This window comes from Chionomys nivalis, chromosome 3 (assembly GCF_950005125.1).
Source record: "Chionomys nivalis chromosome 3, mChiNiv1.1, whole genome shotgun sequence".
In the NCBI taxonomy this organism is placed as follows: domain Eukaryota; kingdom Metazoa; phylum Chordata; class Mammalia; order Rodentia; family Cricetidae; genus Chionomys; species Chionomys nivalis.
Window position 1 is genome coordinate 37,071,939 of NC_080088.1, and position 18,214 is coordinate 37,090,152.

General features: G+C 40.7%; 2 protein-coding genes across 4 annotated transcripts in view; one reads left to right on the top strand and one right to left on the bottom strand.

Annotated features, from left to right (window-relative positions):
- Positions 1 to 11,553, top strand: part of Crybg3 (crystallin beta-gamma domain containing 3) — a 117,695-nt gene extending 106,142 nt beyond the window's left edge. Inside the window, exons 19-22 of the mRNA XM_057766026.1 lie at positions 2,462 to 2,585; positions 8,564 to 8,722; positions 9,418 to 9,577; positions 10,122 to 11,553. Coding sequence (XP_057622009.1) covers positions 2,462 to 2,585; positions 8,564 to 8,722; positions 9,418 to 9,577; positions 10,122 to 10,210 — 532 coding nt within the window. The 3' untranslated portion in view covers positions 10,211 to 11,553. The remainder of the gene's footprint in view (positions 1 to 2,461; positions 2,586 to 8,563; positions 8,723 to 9,417; positions 9,578 to 10,121) is intronic.
- The window catches only part of Riox2 (ribosomal oxygenase 2), a 43,922-nt gene that overhangs the window by 10,501 nt on the left and 15,207 nt on the right, over positions 1 to 18,214 (bottom strand). For 2 of the 3 annotated variants that reach the window (XM_057766027.1, XM_057766028.1), the window contains exons 6-10: positions 16,877 to 16,979; positions 15,746 to 15,917; positions 13,949 to 14,037; positions 12,197 to 12,286; positions 11,410 to 11,877 (exon numbers count right to left, since the gene is read on the bottom strand). In XM_057766027.1, the coding sequence (XP_057622010.1) occupies positions 11,719 to 11,877; positions 12,197 to 12,286; positions 13,949 to 14,037; positions 15,746 to 15,917; positions 16,877 to 16,979 (613 nt within the window). In that variant the 3' untranslated portion in view covers positions 11,410 to 11,718. Of the gene's footprint in view, positions 1 to 11,409; positions 11,878 to 12,196; positions 12,287 to 13,948; positions 14,038 to 15,745; positions 15,918 to 16,876; positions 16,980 to 18,214 lie in introns of those variants that run through there. The other variant, XM_057766029.1, reaches the window with a different exon arrangement.

Here is an 18,214-nt window from a genome sequence, read left to right on the forward strand (position 1 = left end):
GCAAGCTTTTTGGAGTTAATAATTCAGGCTTTCTTTGGTTCCTCCCTCCTGCCCACCACCTTATGTAAGAATTGGTGTCTTTTCCTGCACTGCCCAGTGTCCCTCTGTAAAACTAAAGGGTCGCTGCTATAGCAGCAATGACTTTTGTCACTACAACAAAATGCCTGAGGCACTTTGAAAAGATTTGTCTTCTTAATGTTCTAGTCTGAGATTAACAGCCAGAATGCTTCAGACCTCAGTCTAGCATACCAGGATAGGAATGTGAGTTGGAGAAAAACCAACATCATGAGCCATGAAGCAAAAGGAAGGGACCATGGTACACCGGTCAGAATGGCTAAAATCAAAAACACCAATGATAGCCTCTGCTGGAGAGGTTGTGGAGAAAGGGGCACTCTCATCCATTGCTGGTGGGAATGCAAACTTGTGCAACCACTTTGGAAAGCAGTGTGGCGGTTTCTCAGGAAAGTCGGGTTCAACCTACCTCTTGACCCAGCAATACCACTATTGGGAATATACCCAAGAGATGCCCAAACATACAACAAAAGTATATGCTCAACTATGTTCATAGCAGCATTGTTTGTAATAGCCAGAACCTGGAAACAACCTAGATGTCCTTCAATGGAAGAATGGATGAAGAAAGTATGGAATATATACATATTAGAGTACTACTCAGCAGTAAAAAACAATGACTTCTTGAATTTTGCATACAAATGGACGGAAATAGAAAACACTATCCTGAGTGAGGTAAGCCAGACCCAAAAAGAGGAACATGGGATGTACTCACTCATATTTGGTTTCTAGCCATAAATAAAGGTCATTGAGACTATAATTCGTGACTCTAGAGAAGCTAAATAAGAAGGTGAACCCAAAGAAAAACATATAAGCATCCCCCTGAATATTAACCTTCATCAGGCGATGAAAGAAGACAGAGACAGAGACCAACATTGGAGCACTGGACTGAAGTCTCACGATCCAAAGGAGGAGCAGAAGGAGAGTGAGCACGAGCAAGGAACTCAGGACGGTGAGGGGTGCACCCACACACTGAGGCAATGGGGATGATCTATCGGGAACTCACCAAGGCCAGCTGGCCGGGGACTGAAAATACATGGGACAAAACCGGTCTCGCTGAACATAACGGACAATGAGGACTACTGAGAACTGAAGAACAATGGCAATGGGTTCTTGATCCTATTGCACGTAATGGCTTTGTGGGAGCCCAGGTAGTTTGGATGCTCACCTTAATAGACCTGGATGGAGGTGGGTGGTCCTTGGACCTCCCACAGGGCAGAGAAACCTGCTTGCTCTTTGGGCTGAGGAGGAAGGAAGACTTGAATGGGGGAGGGGGAGGGAATGGGAGGTGGTGGCGGGGAAGAGGCAGAAATCTTTAATAATTAAATTAATTAATAAAAAAATCAGCAAGAAAAAAAAAAAAAAAAAGGACCTCCCACCAGGTGCCATATCCTGAATGTTCAACTACATCCCAGGTATTTTCAGACTATCTACTGCAAACCAATTGCTTCACATAGGACCTTAAGGGATACTGGTCCACACCACAAGTCTTGAGAGAACCTGTTTCTGGGAACGCTCCCCTAGTACACAGCACACTTCGCTGCTGCTGGTTCTCTGTACCTCATCTCCTGGGTTACAGACTGATCAAAGTACTTCCAGAGTACTGTGTCTGAAGCAAGCCTCATCCTCCACACTTTCTCTAAAGTGTCTCAGAGACCTTGAGTCCCTCTTAAAATCTGGGGTTCTTCTGGCAATCCTAGTGTTTAGTTACCCAGTTTGGTAACTAGTGAGCACAGGGCTCAGCAAACTGTTCTTTTGCGGGCCAGAGAGTGTCTTCAGTTTGTAGACCTCCTGCTTCAACACTTAGAAAACTGTTGTAGTGAAGCAAAAGCAGCCATAGCCAGGCTGGGAAGAAATGGACATGACTGCACCAGCAAGTTCCTGGTTCTTGCCCAAGGCCCTAGGTACTTTTACACAACTAAGATTGAATACAACAGTGTCAGGGAAGGTTTGCAAAGGAGCCATTTTTGAATCTCTAGAGGTAGTCCTTGGTGGCCTTGGAAAGTTGTGAGCAGAGTTTTAAAAGAAATCTCTAGAGAAGTTTCAGCTTTTTGGGGAAGCTCTGAAGTACATGTGACCACCTAAGGAAGGAAGGAGGGTGGGAGGACTTTTCAGTATTAAAGTGCTTTGAGATTATCAAAGGCATAGAGAATTCCACAGGTGGAGGGAACCTCGTTCACTTTGTAAGTACAGGAGCCTGGCATTTCATTCTGACTCCACATGCCGTCAACATCTTCTAGACCTCTACTAAGGAAAAGTGTGTGATTATATACTTTTAGAGTCTGCAGACCTTGGAGCTGTAAAGCAAAATGGCCTAACAGTTCTTTTTAGTAAGAGGTTACTTTTGTTGTTTGCAGTCTTCCACCTTTTTCTTTCTTTTGCTTTCTTGCAGATGGATAGCTTATGAAGGATCCAATTTCTTGGGAAGGCAAATCCTCCTTTTGCCTAACGAGATCCCAAACTGGACAGCATTTAGTGGGTGGAAAACGATTGGTTCTATCCGCCCTATGAAGCAGGTAAGAAGTAGAGAACCAACACATTAGATAGCTTGATTTTTCTGGCAGAAATGTCATAAACCATAGTATCTGAAATATTGACCATTTAGTTACTTATGTAACAAAGGGGAGGTTATATTTTTATAGGAATCTTACACATTTTAGCCAATTCATAAAATTTTATATATTGGGTTTTAGTGTGGAATACAAAGTTCCATCAGTCATATTCTTTTCACAAAAGTTAAAATACTGTCAATTCTGTGATAAAAATGGAAAAAAAAAGATCCTTAATATTGAGTTTTACTTTTGCATTTGGATTTTTTCTTATGTAACCTTCAGGTTGAATCCTAGCAATTTAAAGTAGTATTTATCACACACCTACTGCTTGTCAGTCTTATGTTCCAAAGCTTCCCACTGCACTAGGTACAATCTGACTCCTCCTTGCTTCCTCAGCCTTGTCTCCTCACTCACATGTCTGTATCATATGCACCCACGCACAGAGGGCCTTTCCAACCAACTGGTGACAAGGTTGTGTCGTCTGTGTAGAATGTTTCCTCATTTTTTGCCAAACTAGTTCTTAACTATCATTCTAATTCAATCCAATATGCCAGGTCCTCCTAGGTGCCTCCCTAATCTCTCCATTAAAGTAAGAAGGGGAGGCCACTTGTTTGTTTCTTGGCCGCCCAGACTCCCAAAATATTCACACAGAAATATTATTTAAATTACTGCTTGGCCCATTAGCTCTAGCTTCTTATTTGTTAACACTTACATCTTAATTTAACCCATCTCCATTAATCTGTGCATCACCACAAGGTTGTGGCCTATCAGCAAAGTTTCAGCGCATCTGTCTCCAGCAGCGGCTCCATCTTCTCCCGACTCTGCCTTCTTTCCCAGCATTCAGTTTAGTTTTCCTCACCTAGCTCTGTTCTACCCTACCAGGCCAAGCCAGTTTTCTTTATTCATTAATAGTAATCACAGCATACAGAGGGGAATCCCACATCACTCCAGTCTAAATTAAAACCCTCTAAGATTTTGGTTTTTTCTATAAGACTGTATGTAGCTTATAACCACATCAGTCCAGATGAATTGGACCCATCCCTACTCCATTGGAAACCACTTATGACAAGCTGTAGTACTTATTTTACTTACTACTCTATCTCTAGTACCTGTCACAGTGGTGAGTAACCAAAGGCTCAGAACTTTGTTCTAAAGGAACAATATATAAGTGAATAGAGTTTTAGTATCCTCTAAGAAGAGATAGTAGACAGACTCCACCTGTTCCTTAGCAGCAGTTTTGGGTTAAACATTACAAACTCATTTGATCACCAGGACCCATATTAAAAGCAGGCATGATGGTGCTCATGGGTAATTCCATCAAGAGGAAAGTGGGGACAGGAGGATCTCCTAGCCAGCTTCCCTAGAAGAGTTGTGAAATTCCAGGCAAGTGAAAACCCCATCACAAAAGTAGATGACACCTAAGGGACCACACCTAATGTTGCCCTCTGACTTCTACATGTACACATGCATACTTGTGAGCCCCCAACACCACACAGACCTGTAGCATCAATCAAAACAATGCATGATCATCCAAAGCCACAGGCAGTGTGTGGTACCAGAAGGGGAAGTAGTACATACAGACCTGGAAAGTCTCCAAGTCAGGCCTGGAGTATAACAGGTAGCATATGAGCTGTCTCATTTCTCTTTAGAATACTGCTTGATTCTGAAAATCTTTTAAGGTAGGAATTATCATTGGAAAATGAAGACTAAGGCAAACCAGGTGGTTAGATGTGAACACAGACCTTTTATGTCTAAGTTTTCAGGCACTCAGGGTCTCTCAAAATTAGATCACCATTTGCAGGGCTCTACCACGCACTCCAAGCAGTGCGCAGTGTCTAGTAGTTACAGATGATGAGGCTGATTTGCCCACCTCATAGTGGCTGATAGCTAACCAAATTACTTTTTCTTGCCATCTCCTTCAAAACACTCAGATTCTGCCACTTCAAACCACAGCTCTGCAAGCAATGTGATTTTGATCACTTCATTTCTTAGTACCGTAGGTTCCACGGTTCCTCACTGGTGAAGCTATTATCCTCACTATGAATATTCAGCAGCACAGGGACACATATTGGGCTTGTATTAACTGTGGTAACACACTTTGAAAGTAAACTGTTACCCACTGTGTTTCTTGGAAGAACCAGAGATGTTCTGTTGAAGGACATCAAAACATTAGTGTTAAGTATTTTCTCTTAAGATGAGCCTCTCCTCCCACACAAATAATCCCAATCAAACCTAATTAAACTGAATTAAAAGATACCTAAGTTTAATAGATGATCTTACTCCCGGGTAAACCCTGGAAACATGGACGGGGAAGACCCTGTGTTCATTCTTTGGGGGCAGTTTAAATAGCCCATGGGAGTGGTCTGGACCTTCCTGGGGAGGGGTCACCATTTGGTGGGCTTCCTCAGAGGTGAAGTTTGTACTGAGGCAACTCCCAGGGGAGGGACCTTATGCCAGGAGCTGGGGTGAAGCCCCCAGCCAAACAATTAGTGGTTTCTCGATGCACTATTGGTACAGAATTCTTCTTACCCACATCTACAGGATAATGGGTAATCCAACTTAACAAAAAAAAAAAAAAAAAAAAAAAAAAGCAAGTGGCTTTTAAAGACCACCTAGTAATAAGAATCCTATGTTCCATGTGATATTATGCTATTTTGGCTTCCCATGCTGGGTTTCAACCAAAAGCCTCATGTATGGTCAGCCTCTACCATTGAATTACATCCTCAGTCATCTGTTTTGAGTGATTTCTCTCCTGGACAAGGAGAACCACTTCTATTTTTCAGGGTCCTGTGATAACAAATGTTTAGAATAACCTCTTAATTTGACAAGCTTTTTTGCATAACTTTAAATATAATTATACCACTTCCCCTCCTTGCAGCCATTTCCTACATCCTTACTCCCTCTTGAATTCATGATCATTTACACACACACACACACACACACACGTCTTTTGGTATTGTCATTGCTGTATTTTTCTGTCATAGGCTCCACCTCCTGTAAGGCGAAGCTTCTTTGAGGGGTGAGAGCTACACTTCTCTGTGTGTTTAAGTATTTAGCATGCATTTGGAATTGTGTAGGCTTAGTGAAGGAGTGGTACCTCTTTGAAAGGTTCTCTTTTAAGATCTATGACCTCCCTAGGTCTGGCTAGGTTTCCAGTATGAGGCACGGTTTCCCTCGTGCCAAGTGTGCTTTACATCCAATTAGAAAGCTGGCAGTTATTGCCAAGTTATGATTGCCACTATGGTACCTTTAGGGTTATCTGGCCATGGTGGCTAATGTTGTGATCCACAGGCACCATAGCTGGGCAGGACTGTTGATCGCCTCCCTCCCCTGGCAGTTTATATAGCATCTTCTGTACTCTGAAAGTAGTCCTTGGGGAAGAAGCTGTCAGGTCAAATCCAGTTCAGATCTTCGAAGTTTTGTGTCTAAAGTACATGGTGTCTTCAGCAACAGGACTTACCATTAACCTTTCGAATTCTTGATATTAATTTCAAAATAATGCTTTAGATTATTTCCTCATTGTTTAGCTACGTTAGGTCACCAATTTGAAACTCAAAGAATCCAGTTTTGAAAACATTTTTTTTTTTACTAAATGTAACTTGGTATCAGTAATTGGTACTGTTGTTTATATCCTTGTTGAGGAACCAGGGAATAATTAAATCGTGACCTTCCTTGAAGCTGGGAATCCAGAAGTCACAATGATACTTACAATGCACCTCAGTGACTTTATTACAGAAAAGTTAGATGACAAATGGTAATAAGGGTAATCAGTACCTTGCTTGGTCTAATTGATTAGAACTGTGATGTTTAGTCCTAAAGTAATTTGAGTTTTGTCATCCGTGAAGGTCATACCTGTTTTACATGTGCAAGGTAATGGAACTAGGACAGTTCACTGAAGCTTCAAGAATAATTGTTGGTGTGGAAGACAACACTGCATTGTGGGTACTAGGTACATTATTACAGTTATAATTATTGATGCCAGAGTTCTTAAAAGTAAAAGCCTGGGAAACAGTAAAAGGAGGAACAGATTTATTCAGTCTACAATATTCATAATAAGGCATCCCACCCACTCAGACTGCTTTGGAGACAAGGAATAGGTTTAAATGGAGGGCTAGAGGGATGTATAATTAAGCAAGCCTTCTCAAGGTTTGGATCCCAGCCCTGATGGTGTGCTAGTTTAGGATCAAGGCTGTTCTGTAAGGTGTTCAGGTAAGTTGTCAGAACTGTGCAATGTCTTGAGAAGCAGTTCGTCAGGGCTTCAGCTTTCCTGTTCTCTCAGCATGGGATTCCAGCAGAAAGTTCAAGTCTTTCCAGGAGGCCAGTAGCTCAAGGGAGGGCCATACAGGTCTCTAAGATACCTTGTCCTACCAGGATGGTTACAAGCATGAATGTGGAAGTAGTTTACTGCTTGTCAGGTGGACTTTTTATTCAGTCAAATCATTTGCCTACTTGGTAATTTAAATACTTAGGCTCCTTAGAAATGCTAAACACAGTAACAATTTACCAAAATGTAACCAGTTTCACGTTGATGTGTCTTAAATTTCACAAATACACTATTCATTGGTAGTCTTGCCATAGACTCACAGTTCACTTATCCCCAGAGAAGGCACTCAAGTCGCAGATCATGTATTACCTAGCCAGTGTTCTATTATTTGGAATGCCAACTCTCACCCAGAAGGGATAGTGGTGTTTTGTACTTTCCGGATGCTTCCCGTTGAGCTGTTTTCAGTGCCCTTCCACTGTTTTAGACTTACAGGGGGGACAGTATGGGTCTCTCGGGCATCCTGCCAGACCTGCGACCCTATCTGTGCTAGCTTTATTTATAAAACTGAAGCCACGGATGTTTTCTCTAAAAGGTTCTGGTCATTCTGACAAAAGCACAGAAAACAGCACATGGCTTAATGTCTCAGCAAATAACTAGATTTATTTTTAATGGCCTCAGATTTATTCTGGAGTGCAATCTAACTTTTGATTTTAAAAAAATTTTCTCATACTAATCCCAGTTCTCGCTCCATCCACCCCACCCCCATCCACTCCTCAGAAAGGGTAAGGCTTCCCATGGGAACTAACCAAAGTCTAGTACACTGCTTTGAGGCAGGACCAAGGCCCTCCTCCACTATATCTAGACTAAGCAAGGTATCCTTCCAAAGAGAATGGGTTCCAAAAGCCAGTATAAGTAGTAGGGATAAATCCTGGCCTCACTGCTAGTGGCCCCAATCTGCTCAGCCATACAACTGTCACCCACATTCAGAGGGCCTAGTTTGGTTCTATGCTGGTTCGCCTGCAGGGGCCACACAAGCTCCCATTAGTTCAGGTAAGCTGTTTGAGTTGGTATCTTCATCATGGTCCTGACCCCTTTGCTCATATTATTGTTCCTCCCTCTCTTGGACTGAACTTTGGGATTTTAGCCCAACGCTCTGCAATGATCTCTGCATCTGCGTCCAATCTGGCTTTTGAATGCAGTAGTTCTTTGTTAAATAAAGATAAAAGGCCTTGCTCTAGGAGTTTTCAAGACCTTCCTTACCAGCTGCTGACCACTTAATGACTGCTCCAAACTGTTGATTATCATACTTGCTGTTCCTGTATTGTCACCAAGACCCACCTTGGGCAGTACCTGGCCTTTCCTCTCCCTCCCAGAGTATCTGAGATGTGATAAAACTCACAAAATCCCTACTTCTTCACTGTTGCAGCCTTGCCACATTGAGTTCTGGTGAATGCAACTATTACCTTTCACCCTTTCCAATGGTCACCTCTCAGAGTGTTTAATAGACATTACACAATTTAACCTTTGTGCTCAAGGATTTATCATTAGAAAAATACCAAAGAAAATGAGTGAAACCGTATTTATTAAAAAGTACCTTCTTTCCTGCTTTGGGGAGATGTTTTTCCAGTGTGGAAGGTTCCTCCCACCCCCACTTAAATGGCTTCCCTCTTTTTCGTAGCCTGCAGTATACATCAGAATAAGGAACCGAGCCCAGGATGAGTATCTGACAGTCACTGGGAACCTAGCTGATGCACGGACAATGTCCGTGTGCATATCTCCCTACACTGGGAAGGACACTCAGATCTGGCACTACTGCCGGGGACTCTTTAAATCTAAGGTAAAAGTTGTTTTTTTTCTTGGCTTGGATATTAACTACAATACTGTCAGGTGGCATGCTGAAAAGGACCACTGTATAATCATGAAAATGCTGACACATGTAAAATGGACTTAAGAACCCAAACTGTACTTTCTACATTAAGAAAAAAATCTTAACACATACCTAAATGATTCCTTACACTGGAGCCAAATCGGACACTATGCTTTTGAAAAGGGTTCCTTATTTGACGACCCAAATAAAACCCATTGTACCCATGACTCCAAAAATGTTAAACACTTTCTATTCAGAATATACAGAGGAGTCGTAATAGAAGACTGTTATGAAAGATGCTTAAAAAATGAAATGCAAGCTTTCCCCCCTCGTCATGCTTGATGTTCTGGGAATAGAACACTAATTCAGAAAAATACTATGGTGTCTTGATTTTATCACCAGCAACATGGAAAGCTAATTTTGTACCGGCTTACTGTATCTGAATTATCTTTGGTAGAGTGTTTTGTTATTTTAACATAGAAAACCAACCATCACATAGTATATTTAAGGTAGCAGGAATTTAACATTTTAACAGGCCTTTTCAAAATAAGTGTATTTTTAAAATCAGCCAGAAAGACATTTAAAGATAAATTGCAGTTATACAAATGTCAGTGATTTATTAAGGAAAGGGTGCCCCTGTTTATATTTTACTTCTTAAATCATAGGCCAGTGACACATGTCTTGATGTGATTGGTGGCCGGGACACACCTGGAGCCAAGGTAGCCTTGTGGACTGAACATGGGCAGTTCAGGCAGAAGTGGAGACTGAACAGAAATGGAACTATCAGCTCTTACCTGAGTGATGAACTTGTTCTGGATGTTAAAGGTAGGCCTCTGATAATAAAGAAATTTTGCTAAGAAGGAACTAATGTACTCTAGAGTCATGTAGCCAGAGAACAATGAAGTCTAAATAGATTTCCCTTCATTAGAATAGTAAAATTTTCACTTACAATCTTAATTTTCAAGAGCTGTTGGAATTCTAAATTTGAATAAGGGATACCATCTGTTTCTTTCCCAGAACACTGAATAGCTGTGATCCTTAATAGGAGCAATTAACCTTGTTGTTTAATTCTGCAAGATCAGGACCAATATCATTTATGGTTGCTGTAGTTGGGGTAGGCATAGCCACTGCTACTGTAAAAACAAAAGCAGTACCTTGGCTAGAGTTTACTAAGAGGCTTTGTTTTGTATGGCATAGGACTATTCATTCACAATTGTATTTTCTAGCTTTTCAGTTTGACAATAAAGTCCAATTTGAAGTGAATAATGGCTATGTTGTTTAAACTGTTTTCCCTCTCAAACTGCTTTGAAAATAAGGTTGTGCGGTTGCTAATCATCTGTGTAACAAACTTTTGTGATTTCTATTTTAGGTGGAAACTATTATGACAAAACTCATGTTATTGTCAATCAGCCCCTGGAAGGAGAAGAAACACAGAAATGGGACATTGAAATCTTGTGAGAATCACAAAGACACCTGCACCCTCATTACCCTGTGTGCATGGGAAGGAAGCTGCTGTGTCCACATTATTGCATTGCTCACACAAAAGACCTTTCTCCTAAGCAGTGAAACTACTGCTCCATGGAAAAGCTAAAAATATTCTCACCGGTTATGCGGTGTCCTTGTGAAGCAAATGTAATGATTTTTCCTGATAGATGCAGTTGTGGTGACCAATTTCTGTACTCCGGTCTCCTAACCACCAAAAATGAATCCCATTCTTGATGGCCAGACGACAATGCTATTACCTGCATTAGTATTAGCATCCTGTTCCATGCTTGTGTGAGTGAGGGTCAGGGGAAACAAACGCCTACAGGTTGTCATATCCTGCAGGAAGATGAGTACTTTTTAGCACCACTGAAGAAACATTTAATAAGCTTTCGTATTAAGCTGCTGCTGTATTAAATAAACCATAGGGTTTCTATATAGAAGCTTTTTATAACAAACACCCGTAAGTATTTATACTCTTCAATGAACTGATCTCAGGAAGGGGCTTCGGCTTCTTGAGGCAGAAGGCACTAGTATGCTATATTTTCTGCTCTATGGCCAATCTTTACTGCTTGTCTACAAATGTATAAATAACCTTGGAGCACCCACCAGGTATCCTGGTGTTAACCAAGGTGGCTTAAAATTTTGCCTGATTTTGTCCTTAAGTCACTATCTTCCTCAAGTAAAGGAAAACAGGGCTTCTATTCTGTCTCTGCCACCTAACTTTCTCTACTCAGTGACAGACAATTCAGGGTCGCCATCATTACCTGTATACGTCAACAGCCTGCCCTTTCCTGAGATGGACAAAACTAATTGAGACAGCCACTGCTTTCAGCCCCAACTTTTGTCAGAAAGAAAACAATACTCTATTTTTACATAAATTCTCCAGGAGTACTTTAAAAAATACCAACCTCTATGCACTTTAGACTCAAAGACCTCTAACTTTGAGTATTTTTTTTATACACTTGGTCTTTTCATGTATATATACTGGGTTTTTTCAGTCTCTGGCTTTTCTGTCATCTTCTAAGCAGTGTCTGGAAGCCCCTCACAGGTGTGGCAGTATTTCATGAAACATTTACTTTAATGGGGAAAGAGGCCGTGTAAACTCAAATATATGTATATTTTCATTGTAAAAACAATAACTTTCTAAGTTTTAATTGTTAAAGTATTTTTGGAGCCACTATGGCTCTTTAAAGGAGTTACTTTTTCTTCCAAAGAACCAAGACAAAGCCAGGTTAGTGACATAATTCTCTATGACACATGTCCTGGAGTTGCCTTTTCTACAACACTGGATTAAATAAACTTGTCACAAGCCCTGACCTGCTCTCCCTCTTGTGTCTGTGAGTACGTGTGGAAATGTGCCAGCTTCTCCCTGCTTTGTGATGTAACCATGCCTCCACCCAGGGTGTTAACACCAGGAGTCACCTAGAATTAAACTCTGCCTTTACCGTGCATAGGAAATAACAGTTCTCTGTATACAGGCACTAGAATACTTGTATTAAACACTCCGTCCAGAGAGATATTGCCAGGTTGCTCTTTTCTTCATCTGTGTGAAGTTTCAGGTCCTTGATAGGCACTGCTGAACCACTCCAGATTTGCTTCAGAGCATCCATATGTGATAAAGGAAAGCGAAGTCCATAAAGCTTTAGAGGGATAGATTGTTTAGTATCAAAGGAAAAGAAAATTCTAGATTTTTGCATAAGTTTATATAATTCTCTCATATGAAATTTGTTTTGGAAAAAATTATTTACTTCAACAGTAAAGTTGTTGCAGAATGCTTGGCATTCATCGCACTTTTCCTTTAAGGCCACACTGTGTTTTAAAGCTGCTGCCTTAATCATCCCTGTGCAAGTGTCCTATCAATCAAGTAAAATGGTGGTCCAGCTGCACCTAGAAATTCACAAGAAATTATCCCAGCCATAACCCAAACAATAGGAAAGACATGTTTTTAGCTGAACACACCTGTGTTTCCTCATCTTTTCCCATCATGTGTGCCTGTCTCAGATTCTTCAGGGAATGATAGATGTAAGCCATCATTTGTGGAGCTTCATCCTTTAAAGAAAATGTCAAGTTATCAACAAGAAAAAGATCGAGGGCTTCAGTACTAGGAGGGTTTAAAAATAATTCACCACCAAGAAAAATCTTTTGAGGGGAGCTAGGGGACTCCTCCCTGTGTAGCTCTGGCTGGCTTAGAAGTAGCTATGTAGCCTTAAATTCAGAGACCTGCCTGACATGAAGGCATACAGCATCATGCCTACTCCCAGGAAAATCTTAAAGCCTTGGGCCTCCAGCAAAATTTACTCAATTCTGTTCAGAATCCTCTGGGCACAAAGTTACAAACAGCTGTTGATACTTGAAGTCACTGTTTTAGAGAAACCAGCATGTTAAAGAACTTGATTTATGTGTTAATTTATCAGTGAGTTTCTTCCTTGAATCATCTGCACTTTGATGTTTCTAGGACAAACTAGTAAGTTATGAAGTGGCCAATTGTTGAGATATGAGCTATGTTATTTACTAAAACTTCCATTTAAATTTCAATAGTGTCAAAATGATCTCTACTCCCTTCCGTCCCCATCCTAAATGGGGCAACCTATTTTCTTCCACAACCTTCATCATTCCTTGTCATTGCTTAGTTAATAAAGGCCTGGACCAACATACAATGTCTCACACCTATTAGTTATCAGAATCATTAGGCTTTTTTGAAAATAAGGTATGAGTGTATACTTCGGTGGTTTTATTTATGTCATCCTTCTCCAGGCTTTTTCCCGATGGCTGCAACCTGACTTTTTGCAACCCTCTCAATGTTAGGAATTAACAGGTAAAGCCCTAAGTATAGAATAGTTCTCACAGACTTAGTATGCTTTGGGGCTTAATAAATGGAAAGAATACATTTCAAACCAGGTGAAACTCGAGAATTTTTTTTCTTAAAAAAATTTTTTATGTCTATAGGTGTTGTGCTTGTATGTATGTATGTATGTCTGCATACCACCTACATGCCTAGAAATTATGGAGGACAAGAAGACATTGAGTGCCCTGGAACTGGAGAACTGGAGTTGGCCAGTTGTAAGCTGCCATGTGGATACTGAAAATAGAAGCTGGGTTATCTTTTTTTTTTTTTTTTTTTTTTGATTTTTCGAGACAGGGTTTCTCCATAGCTTTTTGGTTCCTGTCCTGGAACTAGCTCTTGTAGACCAGGCTGGCCTCGAACTCACAGAGATCCGCCTGCCTCTGCCTCCCGAGTGCTGGGATTAAAGGCGTGCGCCACCACCGCCCGGCGAAGCTGGGTTATCTTTAAGAGTAGCAACTGCTCTAACTACTGATCCATCACTCTAGCCATAGAAATTTACAATTTTAGAAAGCATTCCTATTAGTCAATTTGGAGAACCACTGACTAAAAAGGCCAAATTATAGGCTATAGATTTTGTTCTCTATGATTTACATTATAGAATTTAAGCCAGATCTCTACAGTATAGAGAATGAGAGGAACTGACACAGGGAAATTCAAATCAAGTTCTTCATGCAAGAGCAGTGTAGACTGCAGTAGATTAGAACGCAGAGAAAGAAGAGAATCTGGGGATTAGGTCAAGCCCTAAACTCCCTATAGAAAGGACAGTTTAGAAGAGGAACTATGAGACAGTCATTGTCCGACTGGAGTGACTTGAGACTCACGGCAGTAGTATAAACAGAGGACAGCACTTCCTTCGGGACACTTACAGACTGACTCTCATCTGGTCCTGCCGTGAGGACAGCGTGGTCTCTAAACTGCAGTCTTATTGTGCTGTCCAGCGTTGGGAACTTTTCAGCTAGAACAGAAAGCCAGTCATCAAAAAGGAGCCAAGAGATTCAAGCTTGCTTGCAACACATTCTCCCAAGTACTCACTCCGACGTGTATGGTGATAATTAAAAGTGCAGCTTGCGCCCGCATGGATCTCATTCTTACAGTGATACAGACATATCATTATGTAAATAATAGCACAAGTTAATAGTGAATTAGAGGGCCAGGTGTGGGGCTCTGTGAGAAGGTGCTTATCTAGCATGAACCTCTGTATTTGTGCCCTGTATTCAATTCCCAACCCCACACACAAAAAGTACATTAAATAGGTATAAATAAGCCCACCAAAGCACAACGGATGGAAAGAACTGTGTTATTTTCTGTGCAAATGCTCACCTCTCTACACTGTGGAAGGAATGAACTGTATGACAATGACACATGATCTAGTCCAGTAAGTCAAGCATTGTGTCCTTTAAGACTATCCAGTCTTTCTAAAGTAAAATTAAAAGAACCATAAAAAACAAGCTGGCCTTATAGGGTCATTTGGTCTGGAAAGCATTAAAGAATCATAACTTTATTGAATATAGTAGCTAAACTTGGGAAACCATTAAATAAGCATTCTGAACCATATATAGAGATTTACTTAGCACGTTCTCCTAAAGATAAATTACTGGTAAAATATGCCATTGTTAATAGATGCAATCAAAACTAAATGTTAAGCTTCCTTCAAATACTGTATAATAAAGATATATATAGAATCATTGTAAATAGGGCCTTATGTTCTTTAGTGGTTGTCACCTCCTGATAGGTAAGATAGGAAAAAGATTCTTGCTGGCCTGAGACAAAGGGTTGGCCCCAGTCAGCACCAGGTCTCAGCATTCTCTTGAACACTGCTTAACAGAACATTATTATCAGCCAAAACCACGGTGACTGACAGGTCAAAATGTAAAAGTACCACCATGCATAACTGTGTCTGACCTCAAGCAAAAATGAAAACACAGCTCAAATTATTAGTCACCCAACCCTCCTCTACCCTGCTTCCTGGGTGAAGGTGCAGCTTATCTGAGGTAACTTAAGCCTCAACCATTGTTTCCACACCCTGGGTAATATCTAGAAGAGACCCACCTACTTCCAGACAGCACCAATTCATACCAATGCTTTGCTTCCATAAGTCCTCTCGAAACTGAAAGGCCCTAGGTTAAGCCCACACACTGTAAATTCTAATGCCTTTTTCGGAGATACTTCATATCAAGTTATACAACTTTGAATTTGGGAACGTATTCTTGATAGCTTTTGCTAAAGGACACTGGCATCACCTATCTGGCAGTGCATTATATCAGCTGAAGACTAGACCTATTACATATTAGCCACCTACAACTTGGGAGGATCCATGCTATCTCTGACCATTTTTTTATTTACCTGGTAGTGACAGCATTTTAACGGGCTTGCCTTAATTCTAATAAAATGTCAATATTCCAGTTCTCCAACAGTTCTCAAGATGAATAAATGACTACTCAGAAATACATTCCTCAATCAAAATTAGTTATTTCCTAAAACACTGTTGGCAAGTTGTTATAATGAGAGCAGCATTATCTGTCAAATCATATACACTAAGGAGAAATTGCTGTCCACATGAAGCCTACAATGTTTCCTATGTTCCATCAAGATAGAGACCACCCAGTAAGGCATCAAGTATGCCCCAATACCCCCAGCACCCAGAAAGAAATATCAAGCTCTACCTGGTTCCAACAAATCTGTTCCATTTTCCAAGAAGTAAGGAGGAAGTCTGCACATGACAAAATCCTTCTTCATGTCTGATGGTAGCAGTCCTTTTCTGTCCTCTAGCTGGTCTGCAAGAGTCCTGAGAAAGCCACTCACCTTTCTCTTTGCAGCAACTGGGGTTTCCACTTGCTGAAAGTAAAGATGTGAAGGCTGACTGGATGCTGGTGGAGGTAGCTGCCTGGGTCAGTTTTCACTGCAGTAGGCTGAGCCTCAATCCCAACACTATAGCCTAACACTCACTGATATAAAAAAGCATGCCATCCCATGGTGGGGAGGGACAGCCTAGACCTTAAGAAAGGGAAGCCTAGGCCGGGCGGTGGTGGCGCACGCCTTTAATCCCAGCACTTGGGAGGCAGAGGCAGGCGGATCTCTGTGAGTTCGAGACTAGCCTGGTCTACAAGAGCTAGTTCCAGGACAGGCTCCAAAACCACAGAGAAACCCTGTCTCGAAAAACCAAAAAAAAAAAAAAAAAAAAGGGAAGCCTATTACTTCCTTGCTCATCTTACATTGTCTATCACTTGTTAAAATGTAAATAAAAACAATAATTAGAACAATTTTCAGAATTTTGCTTAGAAAGGGGGCTCCTTCAAAATACAGTACGGTCCAGGCTGTCTTTGGAAAGCAAGTCACTGATGACCTTAGGTAATGAAAGCAACCTTTGTTCTACTCAGCCTCGATCAATTTACTGTCTAAAAGCTAGCCAAAGTGTACTCCTATTCCAAATGCAGAAACATACACCAAGGCCCAGGTCTGCATGTGCCTCTTCTCAAACTAGAAACCTGATGTGTGCTCTGTACACATCTGGGGCCATGTTTACTTCAACTATTTATTCAGCCAATATTCTCAGTCTTACTACTGCTTTGAAAAATAAAAATAAAAACAAAACTACCAAAACAACAATCACAGATGGTCGCAGAATGGCCCCATATGAAGCCACAGTCCATTTGCTGAATAAATCTTGCAGTTCAGCACAGAAGGCTAGCTCATTTCATCTTGGAAGAATGCTCTTGGGTCCTTAGGAGGCAGGGCTTTGGCTTATCTGGTCCCCCTGGCTTGCCACCTCCATTTCTATCTGCTTCTGTTCTTACCATGAGCATCTTCCGGGGTATTCCAGTCCTTAATGCCACATCTCCCTTTGCAATGTCAAATACAAGCGCAGAAATGGAATCCAAAAGGAAATCTCCCCATGAACTAGAACATGAAACAAGAAAATGAAAATAACCAAAGTAGGTAATGAGCAAACAGTATACGTAAATACCCATTACTAGCAATGCTGCCAACTGGGGTCCCGCTTGCTCATTTCCAAGGACTCAGAAAATTAAAGAGATACTACTACAAAAATGGAACTTCAAAGGATCAAACTAAACACAAGCCTCTATGGGGACAACTTTATAGAAAATTCTGACAGTCAATAAAAGTCATAGGTAACAGACAAATCTCTACTTGTGTTGCAAGGAGGGCCTGCTTGTTCGTCCCGGCCGCCCAGCTAGCTTAGCCCCGAAATAACCACACAGAAACTATATTAATTAAAACACTGCTTGGCCCATTAACTCCTACATCTTATTTAACACATTTCTTTCAATCTGTATATCACCACGAGGTCATGGTCTACCAGAGAAGTTTCAGCACATCCACCTCCGGTTGCAGATCCATGGCATCCCTCTGACTCCGCCCGAATATTGTTTATAATTGTTTGTTTACATTTAAAGGGGGATATGAATAGACATGAATAATTTGCAGTGGTATGAATCTTGGTTTATTGATGCAAATTTAAGGTCAATTTTGTTATATGTATTTCTGCTCTTGATTAAGGTATTGTGATTGTATAGTTCATTTAAAAAATGTATAATTTAAAAATATAGGTTAATAGATAATCATCTTTAATAGTCAAGATTGTAATCATGTTAGTTAGATTTTCTAGATGTATAGATATATTTCAGTTAGTTATGTATTCAAATCTTTCAGAGACCTTCAGAATATGGCATTTAAATGTTTAAAAATTTTAGGACTTTTCATAACAATGAGACACATCTGCTCCTGGCAGCACCAATCTACTTCAAGAGAAAGATAGGCATTAAAGAGGCTCCTTATGGATTTGATTAGCCATTTGAGCGAAAAAAAAAAAAAAAAAAAAAAAAAAAACTGCTCTTGCCTGGACTGCTTCACTGGACATACAGGACCTGCAAAAAAAAAGACTACTAAACTTGCCTAAAAGTGAGATGATCCTTCAGGGTTCCTGTTTCATAAAAGAGTCTGCAAGACATTCTGCAGGATACAGAAAAAAATGACTAAACTGTCTTTAAAATTTCCTACTTCATAAAAAAAGTCTGCTGGATAATATGGGCCTGCAGGCTGAAGATGGATGCCCCAACAGTACTAAAGAACTTCGGGTAACTGTCCAGGCAGTGGAGATGTCTCTGTCAATT